The sequence below is a fragment of the Nematostella vectensis genome, chromosome 5 (genome assembly GCF_932526225.1).
Source record: "Nematostella vectensis chromosome 5, jaNemVect1.1, whole genome shotgun sequence".
NCBI lineage: Eukaryota > Metazoa > Cnidaria > Anthozoa > Actiniaria > Edwardsiidae > Nematostella > Nematostella vectensis.
The window spans coordinates 5,531,196-5,545,737 of NC_064038.1; the positions used below are offsets into that span (position 1 = coordinate 5,531,196).

Below are 14,542 nucleotides of genomic sequence, written 5' to 3' on the forward strand. Positions count from 1 at the left end.
GTCTACCGGTCACTTATCAGATCGGTCATTGAATATGCGTCTGCAGCCTTTGCGAACCTTCCAAATTATCTGTCTGACGCCCTAGAGAATGTTCAGAGGCGTGCGCTCAAGATCGCTTTCCCAGGTAGTAGTTATGAGGGCTCACTCACGCTTGCAAAGCTTCCAACGTTGCACGAGCGAAGAAATATTGCATGCCAGCGATTCGTTTCCAGAATCAAACCAGAGAATCCTCTTTTTCCTATCATTAAAGGGCGTCGCATTACGCATGATCCAGGTTATAATCTCAGATCTAAATCTAAATCTTATCAGAGGCCTACTAATACGAGTCGTTTCAACGAGTTCGTTACTGTTAAATATGCTAATTACATTTGATTAATTGTAGTTTATTGTATTGGTTACTTGTATCTCTGACTCACCTGTAATCCAGTCTATACTGCGAAAGGTTGAATTAAACTCATTTTTATAAAAGCGATTATAAAATGAAATGAAAAGATTAGTGTTTGGAAGCAAAAAGATAAAACGAGCACACGATAGAGTATTGTCGCTACCGCAGCTTTTATCTTACTAATCCGCATTTTTTTAGTTTTAAAGATCTAAAAAAATGAATATTTCTCTATGGAGTTTTGAAAAAGTCTCCTTAGAAAAAAAAATCTCCCTGAAACCGTATTGGGAAATACACTGACAGTGTCTTAATAGCAAATTATTTTACCATTTGGTTGTCGTGCAAGAAATGTTTCGTTTACAAATGACACTGCCTCAATAGTCTAGTTTCGAATTGAAAATGACCGCTAGACAGATTAATTGAGGGCGCATTTTACAGTTTTAGCCTCGACGTGAAGCAAATTATTCATTAATTTTCTCAAGAAAACGAAGTATTCACAAATGCAATCATTGTATGATTTTCAAGATCGGTAGTTTCTCGTAGAAATTTGTGAATAATTAACTTCACGCCGAGGCTATCACTCGCGCCCTCAAATTAATGTCTAGCGGTCATTTTCAAATTCAAAACTAGACTATTCTACGAAGGGCTAAACTACATTTCAAAGTAAGCCAAACCGACACATGTTTGTAGCGGTAGCAGGGGGGCAAATCATTGGTCTGACTTCTGCTTGGTTGATTGACAATGGAAAGACGCTTTTATCTCAGGCATGCGGAGTGAATCCGGACTATCGCGGGATAGGTGTCTACAAAAAGCTCGAAAAAGCATGAAAAGTATCCCAAAGTAAGGGTAATAAGAATGACTGCTGATAATAATGGCGTGTTAGTTCAGTTGAAACAACGGACAACATTCTACCATCGTCTATAGTAAGAAAGAAGTTCAAGAGAAAATAATCATAAAAAAATCAAACTTCGAATTAATCATAATGAGGTGGCTCGGCCACACAAATAAGTCCTTGTTGATCTATGTCATGTACTACGAATTTATCGAATGAAAATGAGAGTTTTTTAAAAGTCCAGCAAAAACGCCATCTTGTTTCCCAGCAAGCATCTCGGGCGTGTCGTATTCAACCACGTGACCCTTGTCCAAGACGATTACTTTATCATAGTCCATGATGGTGTTGAGCCTGTGAGCAATAGTCAGCACCGTGCACCCCGTGAACCTGCTCCGTATCAACTGCTGCACTTGTCTGTCTGTCCTATAGTCCACGTTAGCCGTGGCCTCGTCCAGCACAAGCACCTTACATCTCTGCAGCAGCGCACGGGCAAGGCACAGCAACTGCCTCTCACCGACACTGAAGGTAGACCCAGACTCCCCCAGCTGGTACATCAGCTGATCAGGTAGAGCCCGCACTGTGTTCAGCAGCTGCACGCTCTCTAGCGCCGCCCAGATTTCCTGATCAGTGAATTTATCAAATGGGTCTAAATTTCTTCTTAGTGTTCCTCCAAATAGCACGGGGTCTTGGGTAATGACGGCCATGGCCCTTCTTGCGGCCTGAATATCAATGGTACCGAGATCAACGCCATCAATGAGGACCTCACCACCAGGCTCCGGCAAACGGAACAGAGCTGCCAATAGGGAAGATTTACCGGCGCCTGTACGACCAGCAATACCAACTCTTTGCTTGGCAGTGATTTCCAGCGTGATGTCATCAAGCGCACTCGGCGTTCCCTCGCGATACACGAGAGACATGTCACGGAAGGTGACCGCACCTCTCTCGGGCCAGTCCTCGCAAGGTAGGGTCTGTCTGCTGTAGCCAGGTTCCGAGGGAAGACGAGTGTAGCTGATGACCCGCTCGACCGACGTCATCTCATTTTCCACCTCGGAAGCTTTCTCGACGCCATACGACGTGCCTTGGGCCATTGCTATTGCTAGGGAGAGAAGCATGCCCGTTGAAGCTGAAAGAAATAAAGGATACCTAATTAACTATCTTATACGCTTTTAGTACAAACAGCACTAACATAATTGTGAGAATAGCGCAAGCAGCAATGTCTGGTCAAACAATGCTTTGCTGTTTCATGATGTTGCATGGGAGGGAGGCCGGGGCATCAGTAACAAAGACAATCCTACGCAAAAGTTTCTGGATGACAAACGGGAACTGAAGTAGAATGTTATTCATACAAATGCTACCTGTCACGCATAAAAAAGTCACACCTTTACCGATATACTGATCGGCTGTCAGCATATTAAAGTCCACAGAACAACTAAAAGCATTTTGTATAGGTAACCTATCGCGTTTGACAGGGAAATCTAGTACGCTCGCATGGAATTGCTTAGCCAAGCAGTTCTTATTTCTAGCAGATTGACCTTTTGCTATAGCGGGTTTCTCGTAGACACGCATGTTTAGGCAGATGTGTCTAGCTCCATTTTTTGTCGGAACTTTACAGAGAACTAAAAATTGAGCTTCCAGTTACAGTTAGAGTTTCATTCAATTACCATTGCAGTTTAGAACCAAGCATTAGCGTTACAATACTTCACAAAACCTATATATATAAATGGTTAACAATGCGCTGATTGCAATAGAAGTACTCAACATTACCACGTAAAAGCACTAAAGTTTAACAGGTAAAACCGGTTAATCAGGTTATTACCAGGATCTTGCTGTATGATGGCGGCCGTTGCCGCCACCGCCGAGACGAATAAGAAGCAAACGAGATCGAGGTTGTTATCCATCCACCTCCTGGCGGAGATGACGAGCGAAAGAGCCATTGTCTGCTCATCTTGGTGTCTGAAACAGAAAAAGATTTTTCCAGTGCCACTCGCGCTACCGTGACCACCTTGATAGCAGGCCAATCATTCAACGAGAGACAAACTCTTTTATTGGCAAGGGCTATTATTCTAAGGCAAGGGGCATTTTTGCATACAATGGATGCGTGCACATGCTGGCTTACGTTTTTGGACAATTCGTTTAGCTAAAAAAACCCTCATAATACAGGTGTAAACATACCTAACTAGCTGCTCCCAAAAGCGCTTCTCCATGCGAGAAGATCTTATTACTTCCAGGCCAGTTAAGGTATCCGTGAAATGCGAGTACACGGGACTACAGCGCACTGCTTCTAGTCTCTGGAGCTCTCGACTCGATCGCAGATAGAACCAGCAGATGAGGAGAAAAACGACAAACACAGGAATAGCCGAGAGGACGAGACGGTACTCGACGATGGCGCTAAAGAGCAAAACGCCCATGAAGTGAAACAGCAAAGTCACAGTCCATGAAAACTTTAAAGGAATGTGATCATCCATTGTCCCGATGTCCTTTGAGAAGCGATTCATGATTCGTCCAAAAGGATTTGTATCAAAAAACAAGATAGGGGATTTGAGGATCGTAGTGGTCATGGCGTTGTGAAGATTTTCAGATGAACGTAAAGCTGCGATGAACAGTAGGGAGGCCATTCCGGTAGCGGTGAGTAAAGAAAGCCCGACTAAGCCAGCGTAAACACCGAGCACTGAACCGGACGCCTGTTTTTCCGGAGTCATTTCGGACAGATAGGATAGCCACCACATCGGAGCTAAGATGGAAGCTGAAATCAAATGCAAGACATAAATAAGCGATTTGTAATTTGACATTTGTCGCGAAACCCATCCGCGAAGTAGAGTTTAACGTGATTAACTTCGAGAGTAAAAATAGCACGGCATTAGGGAATATCTGATCAATTATAAGCAATTTAAATGAAAGTAAACTCTGGCGCTTAACCTGTTTTCTACTTAACTCCGAGTGAGGGTTTTGAATATCTGAAGCCTATTTTTTAAAATAAACAAATTACCCCAAATGTTTGTCACCTGCAGGGTCGCAATATATTATCCTAGACTTGGCGTTACCTTTTTTGACAACCTGTAACAAAAGGATGCAAATGACCAATTTCTCACCTTCAGTAAAGACGCAGAAGATAAATATGAGAAGAAGAACAACTGCTGATAATCCTGCTCGAAAGTACTTCCAGTAGAGGCTTAACCTCACACTTCCAACAGCTTGGTCCTCCTCCTCATCCGCCATATCTACCGCAGGGGCCCCATCGATGAGATCGTGATGACCTTGCTGGCCTTCAACAGGTGCCGCACTAACGATGACAGAGTCTTTGGAGACACCTATACCCACATGGGAAACATCCATGTCCTGGAACGTTCCTTTCTGAGCGATCTTCCCATCGCTCAAGACGATGATGCTATCTGCATGTTTGAGATACTGCAGCTGATGAGTGACTAATATCCGAACCTTGTTGGTTAAGGCGCCGCAGATGCACTCTTTAAAGAGATGACTACCGACTTTGGCATCAACAGCGCTGAGAGGGTCATCCAACAAGTAGATATCAGCGTCCGCGTACACCGCGCGTGCTAGACTGACACGTGTACGCTGACCACCACTCAGACTAACACCGCGTTGTCCAATACAACTCAAGTCACCTTTTGGGAATCGATTTATGTCTTTAGCCAGGTCGCACACTCTAATTGCTTTCTCATACGCAGCCTTATCGTATTCCTTGCCAAAGGTAATATTCTCACGTACTGTTCCCGAGAAGACCCAGGGCACTTGACTTACATATGCTAAGTGACCGTGTCTTCTTATTGATCCAGCATTAAGCGGTAACTCCCCCTGAATGGTCATCAACAGCGTGCTCTTACCACTCCCAACAGGCCCAGTGATGATGACCAGATCGCCTGCACCGGCAGCAAACGAGACCCCCTGCAACGTACATGAGTCATCCTGCCAGCCTGCAGCTACGCCCTGCACCGTGAGATGATGCGTGTCATCACCTGAACGGTCAGCAGTACATCGCGTAATACTCTCCACGGAGTACAATATAGGCCTATTATGTCTAAAGCTTTCCACTCTAAGTACTTTAGTTAATCCTCGAAAAGATTTCAACCGACGAATCCATCTTTTGGTCAAAGTTTTACTCAGTATTGTAGTCTCCCCCTCACACGAGATTCGATTGATCTCGCTGCTTGCACCAAGAAGAAACTGCTCAATACGCCTGATGGACACAAACGCGTCCAATACCTCCCTGAGGCATTCTGCTAAATCCACGACTATGGCAAACTCCAGGGATTTTAGGAGGTTTATCATGGTAAAGATGCGAGCTGGGTCAAGGTGAATACCGGAGAAAATCAGAGTAATAATGGAGATAAGTGCTGCAATCGATGCGCTGACTGAGTACAGTGCCACGAAAGTTGACAAAATCAGATTCTTTAGCCGAATGATTCGCATTTCCTCCCTGAGAAATGAAGAGCATAGTGTTAGGATGTTATATATTATGGTTAAAAATTGCTGCTTTTGCGTGATAATTTTGTAATCAAGTAGTATTGTGTGGGCTTGAATGCTTTTCCCGGGATTCAAATAGAGCCTGGTGAATCTTTTAGTCGGAAGGGTTAGCTACCGAACTCTAGATAACTGTCAACTCTCAGAGCCTTGTCTTGAATCTGCGTATAATCTTTGTGGTATAGCTGTAGTTCCACTGACTTCATTAACCCTCTCATCTCATCACCATAGTTCTACTCACATTCTCAACCCACAATACCACTAACCCTTAACCCCTTGATCTCGTCAATATTGTTTAATTCACCTCCTTAACGCTCTGATCTCATGTTTAACTCGCTTCTTTATCCCCCTGATCTCATCACTATAATTCCACTTACCCCCTTAACCCTCTGATCTCATCACTGTAGTTCCACTCACCCCCTTAACCCTCTGATCTCATCACTATAGTTCCACTCACCTCCATAACCCCTTCATCTCATCACTATAGTTCCACTCACCTCCTTAACCCTCTGATCTCATCACTATAGTTCCACTCACCTCCTTAACTCCTTCATCTCATTACTATAGTTCCACTCACCTCCTTAACCCCCTGATCTCATCACTATAGTTCCGCTTACCTCATTAACCCGTTCATCTCATCACTATAGTTCCACTTACCTCCTTAACCCGTTCATCTCATCACTATAGTTTCACTTACCTCCTTAACCCCCTGATCTCATCACTTTAGTTCATCTCACCTCCTTAACCCTCTTATCTCATCACTATAGTTCCACTAACCTCCTTAACCCCTTGATCTCGTCACTATAGTTCCACTCCCACGCATACATCTTCACAGCACGTATCCCATGAATCACTTCGCTCACAGCACCTAGTCTCCTATCTGTGACTGCAGCTGCCTTCCCGCGAAGCTTTGCGAATTGCTTTGCGGCCAACTGACCATAAAGCATAATGATAAACAGGAAGAGAGCACCAGAGAGCGACTGCCAGCCAACAAACAAGCACAGCATCACAATGCAGACTACGATCTTAAATGGTCCTAGTATTGCCATGCTAAAGTTTGAGATGAAAAGCTCGATTCGTTTGGCATCATTGGAGATCAGATTGATCACGTAACCCGTTCGAACGGTTGAGAGACTGCACCGGGAAGAATTCAGGATCTGAAAAAATTTAAGAAATGACGTCACTGTCAAGCATTCATCTTCTTTGATAATTCATCACGCTATATTAAAATGTTGAACTTACCCTTTACACGTCGCACAATGAACATGAATGTTGTTTGTTACATAATTTGAAGGCCAAATGTCAAACAATATTTTTTCAATACGTGCCTGTTTTATGTCGTACAATAAGCATTCAGTTTATACGTCACTATACAGGTCGGGTAACGTACAATAGTATTTTAATACTATACTCGTTATTTGTCACGCAATTGACAATTTCGAGACAGAAGTCAAGCTAAAGACGTGTAACGTTTCTTGTTTTCGGACACTTACTTCCTTGTATATTAATCCGATGAGAGCGACCACCTCCCCGGAATTTCCAATCCCCTCAATGGGGGGATATGGAAATTTTCTGGAACTACACATTGAACATAAAAGTGACATGTTTTATGTTCTCTGACACTTACTTTCTTGTAGATTAATCCGATGAGAGCGACCTTTAGTCTCATTCCAGCGTATAAGCCAAACAGCTCCATCTGGTTTCTAGAAATCGCCCGTGAGATGCTCACCACAGTGAACCCGACAACCATCAGCGATAGTGCCAGCTGGCTCTTACCCAGGCCTAGCTCTCTCAGGAAAAACCACAGCAGCACCGTGTAACTTAAAGTGCTTAGCCCTCTTAAGAATTGGAAAGTTAACACCTTGCAAATCACCTTCCCTGGAAGGGCCCTTAATACGGATTTGTACAGCCGTGGGTAATTCCCTAATCTATGCGCGGTTCGAATTTCCTCGTTCCATTCCTGTTCGAGAATGTTCACGTTATATGTTGTTTGGTCCTCCTGTGGTAATTCATAGAGATCTTCAGCTGTCAAATTTCTCTTGAATCCTTTGAACAGAATACCGTTCATCCAGCTGAATAATATCCACTGAAAGGCGTTGGCACGCAGCCTTGGGTTTGTCTCTTTGCCGAGATCTAGTGCCATCGCTGTAGGAAGCGTTTAACAACAGCTCGACGAGGAACAGAGATCAGCAACAAATCTGCTCGTGTTGTCCACTGAATTTTCAGTTATTGCCTGTAATTCAACACAATAAGAAGCGTATAAACTCTTAAGGAATAGCACCAGGGAATTGCGGTGGTTTCGAGGAGTGCACTAATATTTAAATACCACAAAACTATTCTATATTCAAATCTTCTGCATTCCAGTCTTATGTAATGAAGTCTTCTGTATTTCTAGAGGCCTTGCCCAAGTGGAACCCAGATGCCTATTTTAAGCGTAACTGATGAATTTTTCAAGGGTCAATTTGGGTCAAAGATCTTCCAGATCTTGAAGTTATAATATTGAAGTCATCTTGATCCATCACATTCGGCCTTAAGCTATTCCAGTCTCAAATATTGCAACTTAGAAAGGTGAAAGATTGCCTGTATAACTTATACAGGCAATCTTTCACCTTTCTTTAAACTTTGATTTCATTATTGACATACCTTAAGTCTTGATCTTTCGGTTGTGAAGTAGTTAACCGGTCACATTCCCTTCAGAAGGGTTTCGAGGGCCTAAATATGCTAAATATGCACATTGCTTAACAAAGGTATTCAAGCATAGAAAGACCAATTCAAAAAGACACATTGACAGAGTGGTATGAATTACTTCGAAACAATTGCCATCATTTCATTTTCAGAAGTGTTCATTAAAAGAGTAAGATCCCTATGAAATAAGAGGATTTTGGAATGATACACGGGCAATCGATCGAGCACGCGTTTGGAAGGGCAAAGGCAAAAAAACAGTAAGGCATAGAAAAAAAAACGGTTCCGGAAGGATAAAATACATATAGTAAGTAGAGTTAACATTGCAATCTTGCAAAGTTTTACGTTAATTTCAACCGAATGTTGGGCCGCCAAAAATAATTTCTTACATCGGAAAAACAGAGTAAACTCTTCACGGCATATTTTTTGCAGACATGAAAGAAAGTAAGACATTTTTTAGCTTTCCCGATTTTTAATATCGATCCGCTGATAAATTAGACCTTAGATCTTTCTAAATTGGTTTGTGATTGTTTTACCACGGGCAAACCAGAAGAAATGTTCGTGTATCGAATATTATCTTTAATTTGTTTACCGAATATATCTGTAATAACTTAAAGCCAATTTCTTTAAATTGTTGTCATAGACTGATCTGGTTCCGTTTTAGCCGTGATTCATAACAGTAGGCGATTTTCCTCCATCATCTCGGTTCACCTCTTCCCCACTCGTAATAAAATACAACAGGGTAGGAAACCTGATTTTGTGGCCCATAAGGACAGGATGCCACTTGAAATGTGATGTCGTGAGTGCACATGCAAATTTTTCCCACAGGAAGCCAAATGGAGTGTCACCTTCTTGAGACAGACAAACAACTTGGAGTTTGTAGATAAACGTGATAAATTGCGATTGCGCATGAGTATTTTATAAGGTGATGACCATATACATTTAAAGGGACACTGCATGCTAAATATGATTGGGTCTTCAAATACGAGTTGTTTGACGTTAAAAAGAAGTTTGCGGGTGTTTACGCGCGGTTATTTGCTTTATTTATTATATTTATTTATTATACAAGAAAAGTGCCGAAAAACGCCGCTTGGTACGTCGGCGCAAAAACTACCAGCGGTGTACTCCAGTGGTGGGGATGTTGCCAAGGTAACCAATTATTTACTGCGCGTGTCATTCCAAGATGGCCGTCACTAAAGGGGAAAATGTTATCACAGCTTCTTTTGCTACTTTTTACAGCAAAATGGCCTTGCCGATTGTTCTCTAAATAAGGATTGATGACACAAGTTATATCTGACGAAGAGGCCGAGATTCGCGTGGTATTTTTGTCTGCGTATTATCTGTATTTCCGTGCTGTTATTGTACGCTGCAAGCAAAGTGTCTCGATAAAAAGGTATTGATAGCTCACACAAAGCTCGTATTCGATCATCTGAAGAAAAGTAAGCGATTGTTTAAAAAAATATTGAATGTAAATTATGTTGAAACTAGTATGAAAAACTGTTCTAATAAAAAATTATTCTGATATATACAGGAAAAAAATAAATATGTTATTTACCAGCTAAGGGTCGGTCCGTATCGTGAAATACCGTGACCGAGGTCAGTATTTTCAAGGCCGAGGTTACGTTATTTCACGATACGGACCGACCCTTAGCTGGTAAATAACATATTTATTTTTTTCCTCAATAGAATTTCCAACGTTGTTTACCTTACGGGCTTACGGTTGCACGAGGCGAGGTCTCGCTTCTGACTTTCGTCGATGTCCATGAAGATTTTGTTCGCTCATGATCATTCAGTAAACTCCATTTTTTATTTCCACGCAATGCTTTAAATAAAGAACCTCCAAAGAAGAAATCTCTGAGATTTGACCAACAATTTTGTAAAATAATTTAGTCCAGATGGATACGTCGTTCTCAACTCGAATTGATCGTAGAAATGTCTTCTTTCGCTGTAAATCCTCAGACGATAAGATATATTCACTATAAAGAACTTCTCTTGAATGTGGATAAGATTAAGCTGGTTATGCAGGTAGATTAGAGTGATTTGTCGTTTTTCTTCGTATGAAGAGACGATTTGCTGCTTTTTCTATCCCAAATAAACTTTCACCAAACTTGAAATTGTCGCGCGCGTTGCAAAATCATTATGGCGGGAAATTACCAAAACAGGGAGTTTGAAGCCGATTTTTTGTAAAGTCAATGATTCTAGATAAAATAACAAATAAAATGCCGTTTTAAGGTAAAGATCTATAACTTCGGGAGTAAAAATCCAGTTTTCGATGGTCATTTTACAAATCAACTTACTATTTCGAGCTTTGGAGGTGAGCGGGCCGGTATCGCGGGGTCCAGATCGTAGGATACCGGACCTCACGAGAGCCAATCAGAGCGTGCGATTTGATGGACACCGGACCCCGAAAAAAAAAATAATTTATTTATTTGCTCTATTGCCAAAGGCACCTTTCGAATACTCTCTTGTTGATGATTTTACCCGTATGTATTGAAAATGTACTAAAGTAATCTCGTAACGAAGAACGCTTTCTTCGCTACTTCAACTAACCAGGCAAAACAATGCCCAAATGAGCTCTCCATGGCTATATTGTCCAAGACCCAGATGCATGCAAGGGTTGCTAAATAATTGTGGTCATGCATTGATCTTCTGAGCTTTTGAAGTATGGTTCAATATGGTTCAGATATGGTTCAATCAACCATCAACTCTCCTGGGTTTTCTTGCAGGTCAATAATAACCTGAACCTCATTTGGTTTTTACCAAATTAAGTCAAATGCTATTGGGTTTCACCCTTTTTTTTTATTTTAGTCTTATTTTAAAATAGTATTTTACTTAGTACAGATTATGTAATAAGCCAGTCCTTAAGGTGTTATATGGCGAACTGCTTCCATCCTTTGTATTTAATAAACCTTACTTAATAGAATAGTTACCCTATAGAATCACATATGTAACCTAGCTGATTCAATCACTTTTCCTACTCCCTAAGCTTTTTATTTCAAAACTACCTCACCACTACATTTGACATTGAACATCTACATTTGACATCTTTTTGTGGACCTACCTGTGCATGTCACAGAATGATTTTGTAATTCATTTAAGTTAAGTTTGTTGATCTCAGGGGCGGATCTAGCTTTTCGCTAAAGGGGGGGTTTGGTTCAGTGGCAAAGGAGGGGGTGGGTATTTTTTGTTACATATGGCTTTCTGGCAGCCCAAAAGGGTTCCCTTTTGAGATCACTTCTCTGTTTTGTGTGTTTCTGTATTGTATTGTCTCTGAATGTAGTAGTAATTATTATTGTTGATCAATAAAGATGGAAAACTGTTTGACTCTATAATCAAGGAGAATGCCAACACAAGACACAAACTAAAATCAACAACACAACAATGCTTGGAATTTTTTCAACTTTATTCATACTGCAGAGGTTAGATATACAATGGGTGTGTAGTTGCACTGCCAACAATAACAAAGTTTGTTACCTACATATGATTTTAGTTTATTACATCACACCATAATCTGGACAAAGATGCTTTGTTAGAGCAGGAGAATTTTCCAGGTTTACAAATATCAAAGATTGTATAAGTATAAAAAATATATATCTATTAGATAAGAGTCCATCTATTTCCTTGCTTTAATATGCTTTAAATAAAAGCGCATAACAAACGGAATGATGGACAACTACGAACAGGATTTGACCGAGCTAGTCCCAGTCCTTCCACAGGTATCCCAAGTAATTCTCTATCTCCTTAAAGTGTTCCTGTGGTATAACTACTTGTGGAGGAGCAGTAAAGACTGATATAAAATATAACAAAACAACATGACTGTTCTTTCGTTCCTTAGATTTAAAGTCATTGTTCTAGTAGACCTTTGTTGTTATGGTCCCTGAGCCTTCTCAAGGCCAATGGGAGCTTCTGCTCTGGAGGAGGTATTGCTGGACTTGCTTCAGCCTCAACAGGTAGCTGTGTGGGACTCTCTGGTTGTACGTGCGCTGTTTCAGGGTTTGATGGTGGCTCAGGTGGCATAGTGCGATCTTCCCTGCCAACTTTGGTCTGGCCTGCTGGGGGGACACTGGTAGACCGGGGCGTCAGGGCTTCAAGACTTGGCTTGGGTGGCATAATGGATGAAGGTTTGCTGAGGAATTTGAAATCGTCGCTTAGTAGGCGCCGTGGTGGTGCTGCCTGAACTGGTATGTATTTTCTTAGGAATTTGCGGTTTCTGATGGTGATTCTTCCTGATCCGTCAACTCGTACCACATATTGGCCAAACTGTCTCATTTCTACGACAATTCCTGTCTTGTACCATCGTGTGGGGTGTGGTCCGGTCTGGTTCTGGGTTCTGACATGGTTTCCAACTACCAGGGGAGGGAGCCTTTTGGTATGCTCAGCCCAGCTCTCTGATGCTTGCATGTGTCGGTTTCGTAGGGCTTCTCTCAACGCAAGGGTATGGCGCCAGGTAGGATGGGGGAGATAGCGCCCAGGCAGTATGGGGATGAAATCCTTTATGGGTCTACCGAAGACACACTGAGCAGGAGACAACTTCGTGTTCGGGTAGGGGGCGTTTCGGTACTGTAGTATCGCCTTCTGGAATTCATTGGTGTTCAGGTCCCCATGTGGGTCTGTGTTATTGGTGATCAGCCGTTTGACGGTTTTCACCCCGATCTCCGCCCTGCAGTTGGAGTGTGGGAATGCAACTGAGGATAGGCGGTGATGGACTCCCCAATCTTTAAGGAACTGTTGTGTTGATTGTGCAGTGAACTGTGGTCCTCCATCAGTTGCGCATTCATCGGGGACACCATATGTTGCAAAGGTACGTCTGAGGCATTCAATAAGACCAGCAGAACCATCCCTTGCTCTTTCAACAATTGGCCAATTAGAATATCTGTCTACTGCTACAAGGTAGTTGACCCCTTTGTAGTGGAAGTAGTCAGCACAAATGCATTGGAACGGGTATGCTGGTAGTGTTGATGGGTACGGTGGGGCACTTGGCTGTGAAGGAGTCATTCGGTTGCAGTGGGAGCACCGTTCACGTAGTGCTGTGATGGCAGGTGTGATGCCTGGCCAGAAGATGGCTGACTCTGCTCTGGCTGTCATTGATGTGACCCCTTGGTGGGCAGAATGTAGCGTTGACAATATCGCATCTCTGAGAGAGGTGGGTACCACAATGCGATCTTTGTAGAGGATGACACCATCGATGGTATGGGGGTGCTGGTGGAACCTGTGGTATTCCTGAAGGGCAGGTTGGAGCTCATGCTGGAACTCTGGGAATCCTGATTCAATGATGGTGGTCAGAGTTTGTAAGTCTGGGTCGCTGGTTGTCTCTAGCTTGACACGTTCCCAAGTGACCGCCATTGTGTTGAGGATAGATGAGGCTGATGATACTAGCCCGTCATCGATGCTGTAGGAGCATGAATCTTGTGGCTGTTCTTTGGTGCGGATGCTTGCCAGAGAGGGGGTGCCCAGGTAGGCATGCTGAGTGAGTTAGGTTATCAATAACTGCTATGTCATCGGGTAGTGATAGTTTGTCAGGGTCTGTGGGTCCGGTCGGGCGCCTCGAGATAGCGTCTGCAGCTTTGTGTCGTGCACCGGGGATGTGTACCATACTGAACTTGTATCTAAGTGTCTTCTCCTTGAGGTTTCTGAGTCGACCATTGGAGATTTCGTCTAGGGATCTATCCCCTAATACCTTTAGCAGAGGCTTGTGGTCAACTGCAATAATTAAGTTCTTGCATCCGAGGACAAAGAAACGTGCCTTGTCGAGTGCGTCCGCGACTGCTAATGCTTCGCCTTCAATAGGGGCGTAGCGTGTCTCGGCTGAATGTGTGAAGCGGCTGCCAACGAGTGTCACCTTCCAGCCGCTGCGGCAACAGAAGGGCTCTGTAGAGGGACACTGACAGTGCTTTTGGAGGAGCCAGTACCCAATGCCAGTCTTCTACCAGTCTGTGGCCAGGCATGTGGGCTTTGTCAAAGATGCGGACGCCATCTTCGATCTCGCTGATGATCGCTGATTTGGATTCTTCAAAGAGCTGGTTGAGTCCGTCATTCCACAAGAATGGGGTCCCAGGTTTCAGTGACTCGCGGAATGGGAGCATGCGTTCTGTTGCTGCGAAGGCATAAGACACTTGGTTGATCAGACCAAACCAGGAGCGCATGTCATTGATGTTACTAGGTGTAGG

At 43.0% G+C, this 14,542-nt stretch overlaps 2 protein-coding genes across 2 annotated transcripts; both read right to left on the minus strand.

Moving 5' to 3' along the window:
- Window positions 1-239: 239 nt before the first annotated feature.
- Window positions 240-8,041, minus strand: LOC5508974 (ATP-binding cassette sub-family C member 4). Its single transcript, XM_032377824.2, has 6 exons — window positions 7,321-8,041; window positions 6,471-6,850; window positions 4,304-5,649; window positions 3,387-3,957; window positions 3,031-3,167; window positions 240-2,337 (listed from the first exon to the last, which is right to left on the minus strand). Exons 1-6 carry the CDS (start codon window positions 7,834-7,836, stop codon window positions 1,415-1,417), a joined length of 3,873 nt encoding a protein of 1,290 aa, XP_032233715.2. The 5' UTR covers window positions 7,837-8,041; the 3' UTR covers window positions 240-1,414.
- A 4,177-nt stretch (window positions 8,042-12,218) lies between these two features.
- LOC125563113 (uncharacterized protein K02A2.6-like) lies at window positions 12,219-13,718 on the minus strand. Its single transcript, XM_048727938.1, has one exon. It carries the CDS (start codon window positions 13,716-13,718, stop codon window positions 12,219-12,221), a length of 1,500 nt encoding a protein of 499 aa, XP_048583895.1.
- Window positions 13,719-14,542: the final 824 nt, after the last annotated feature.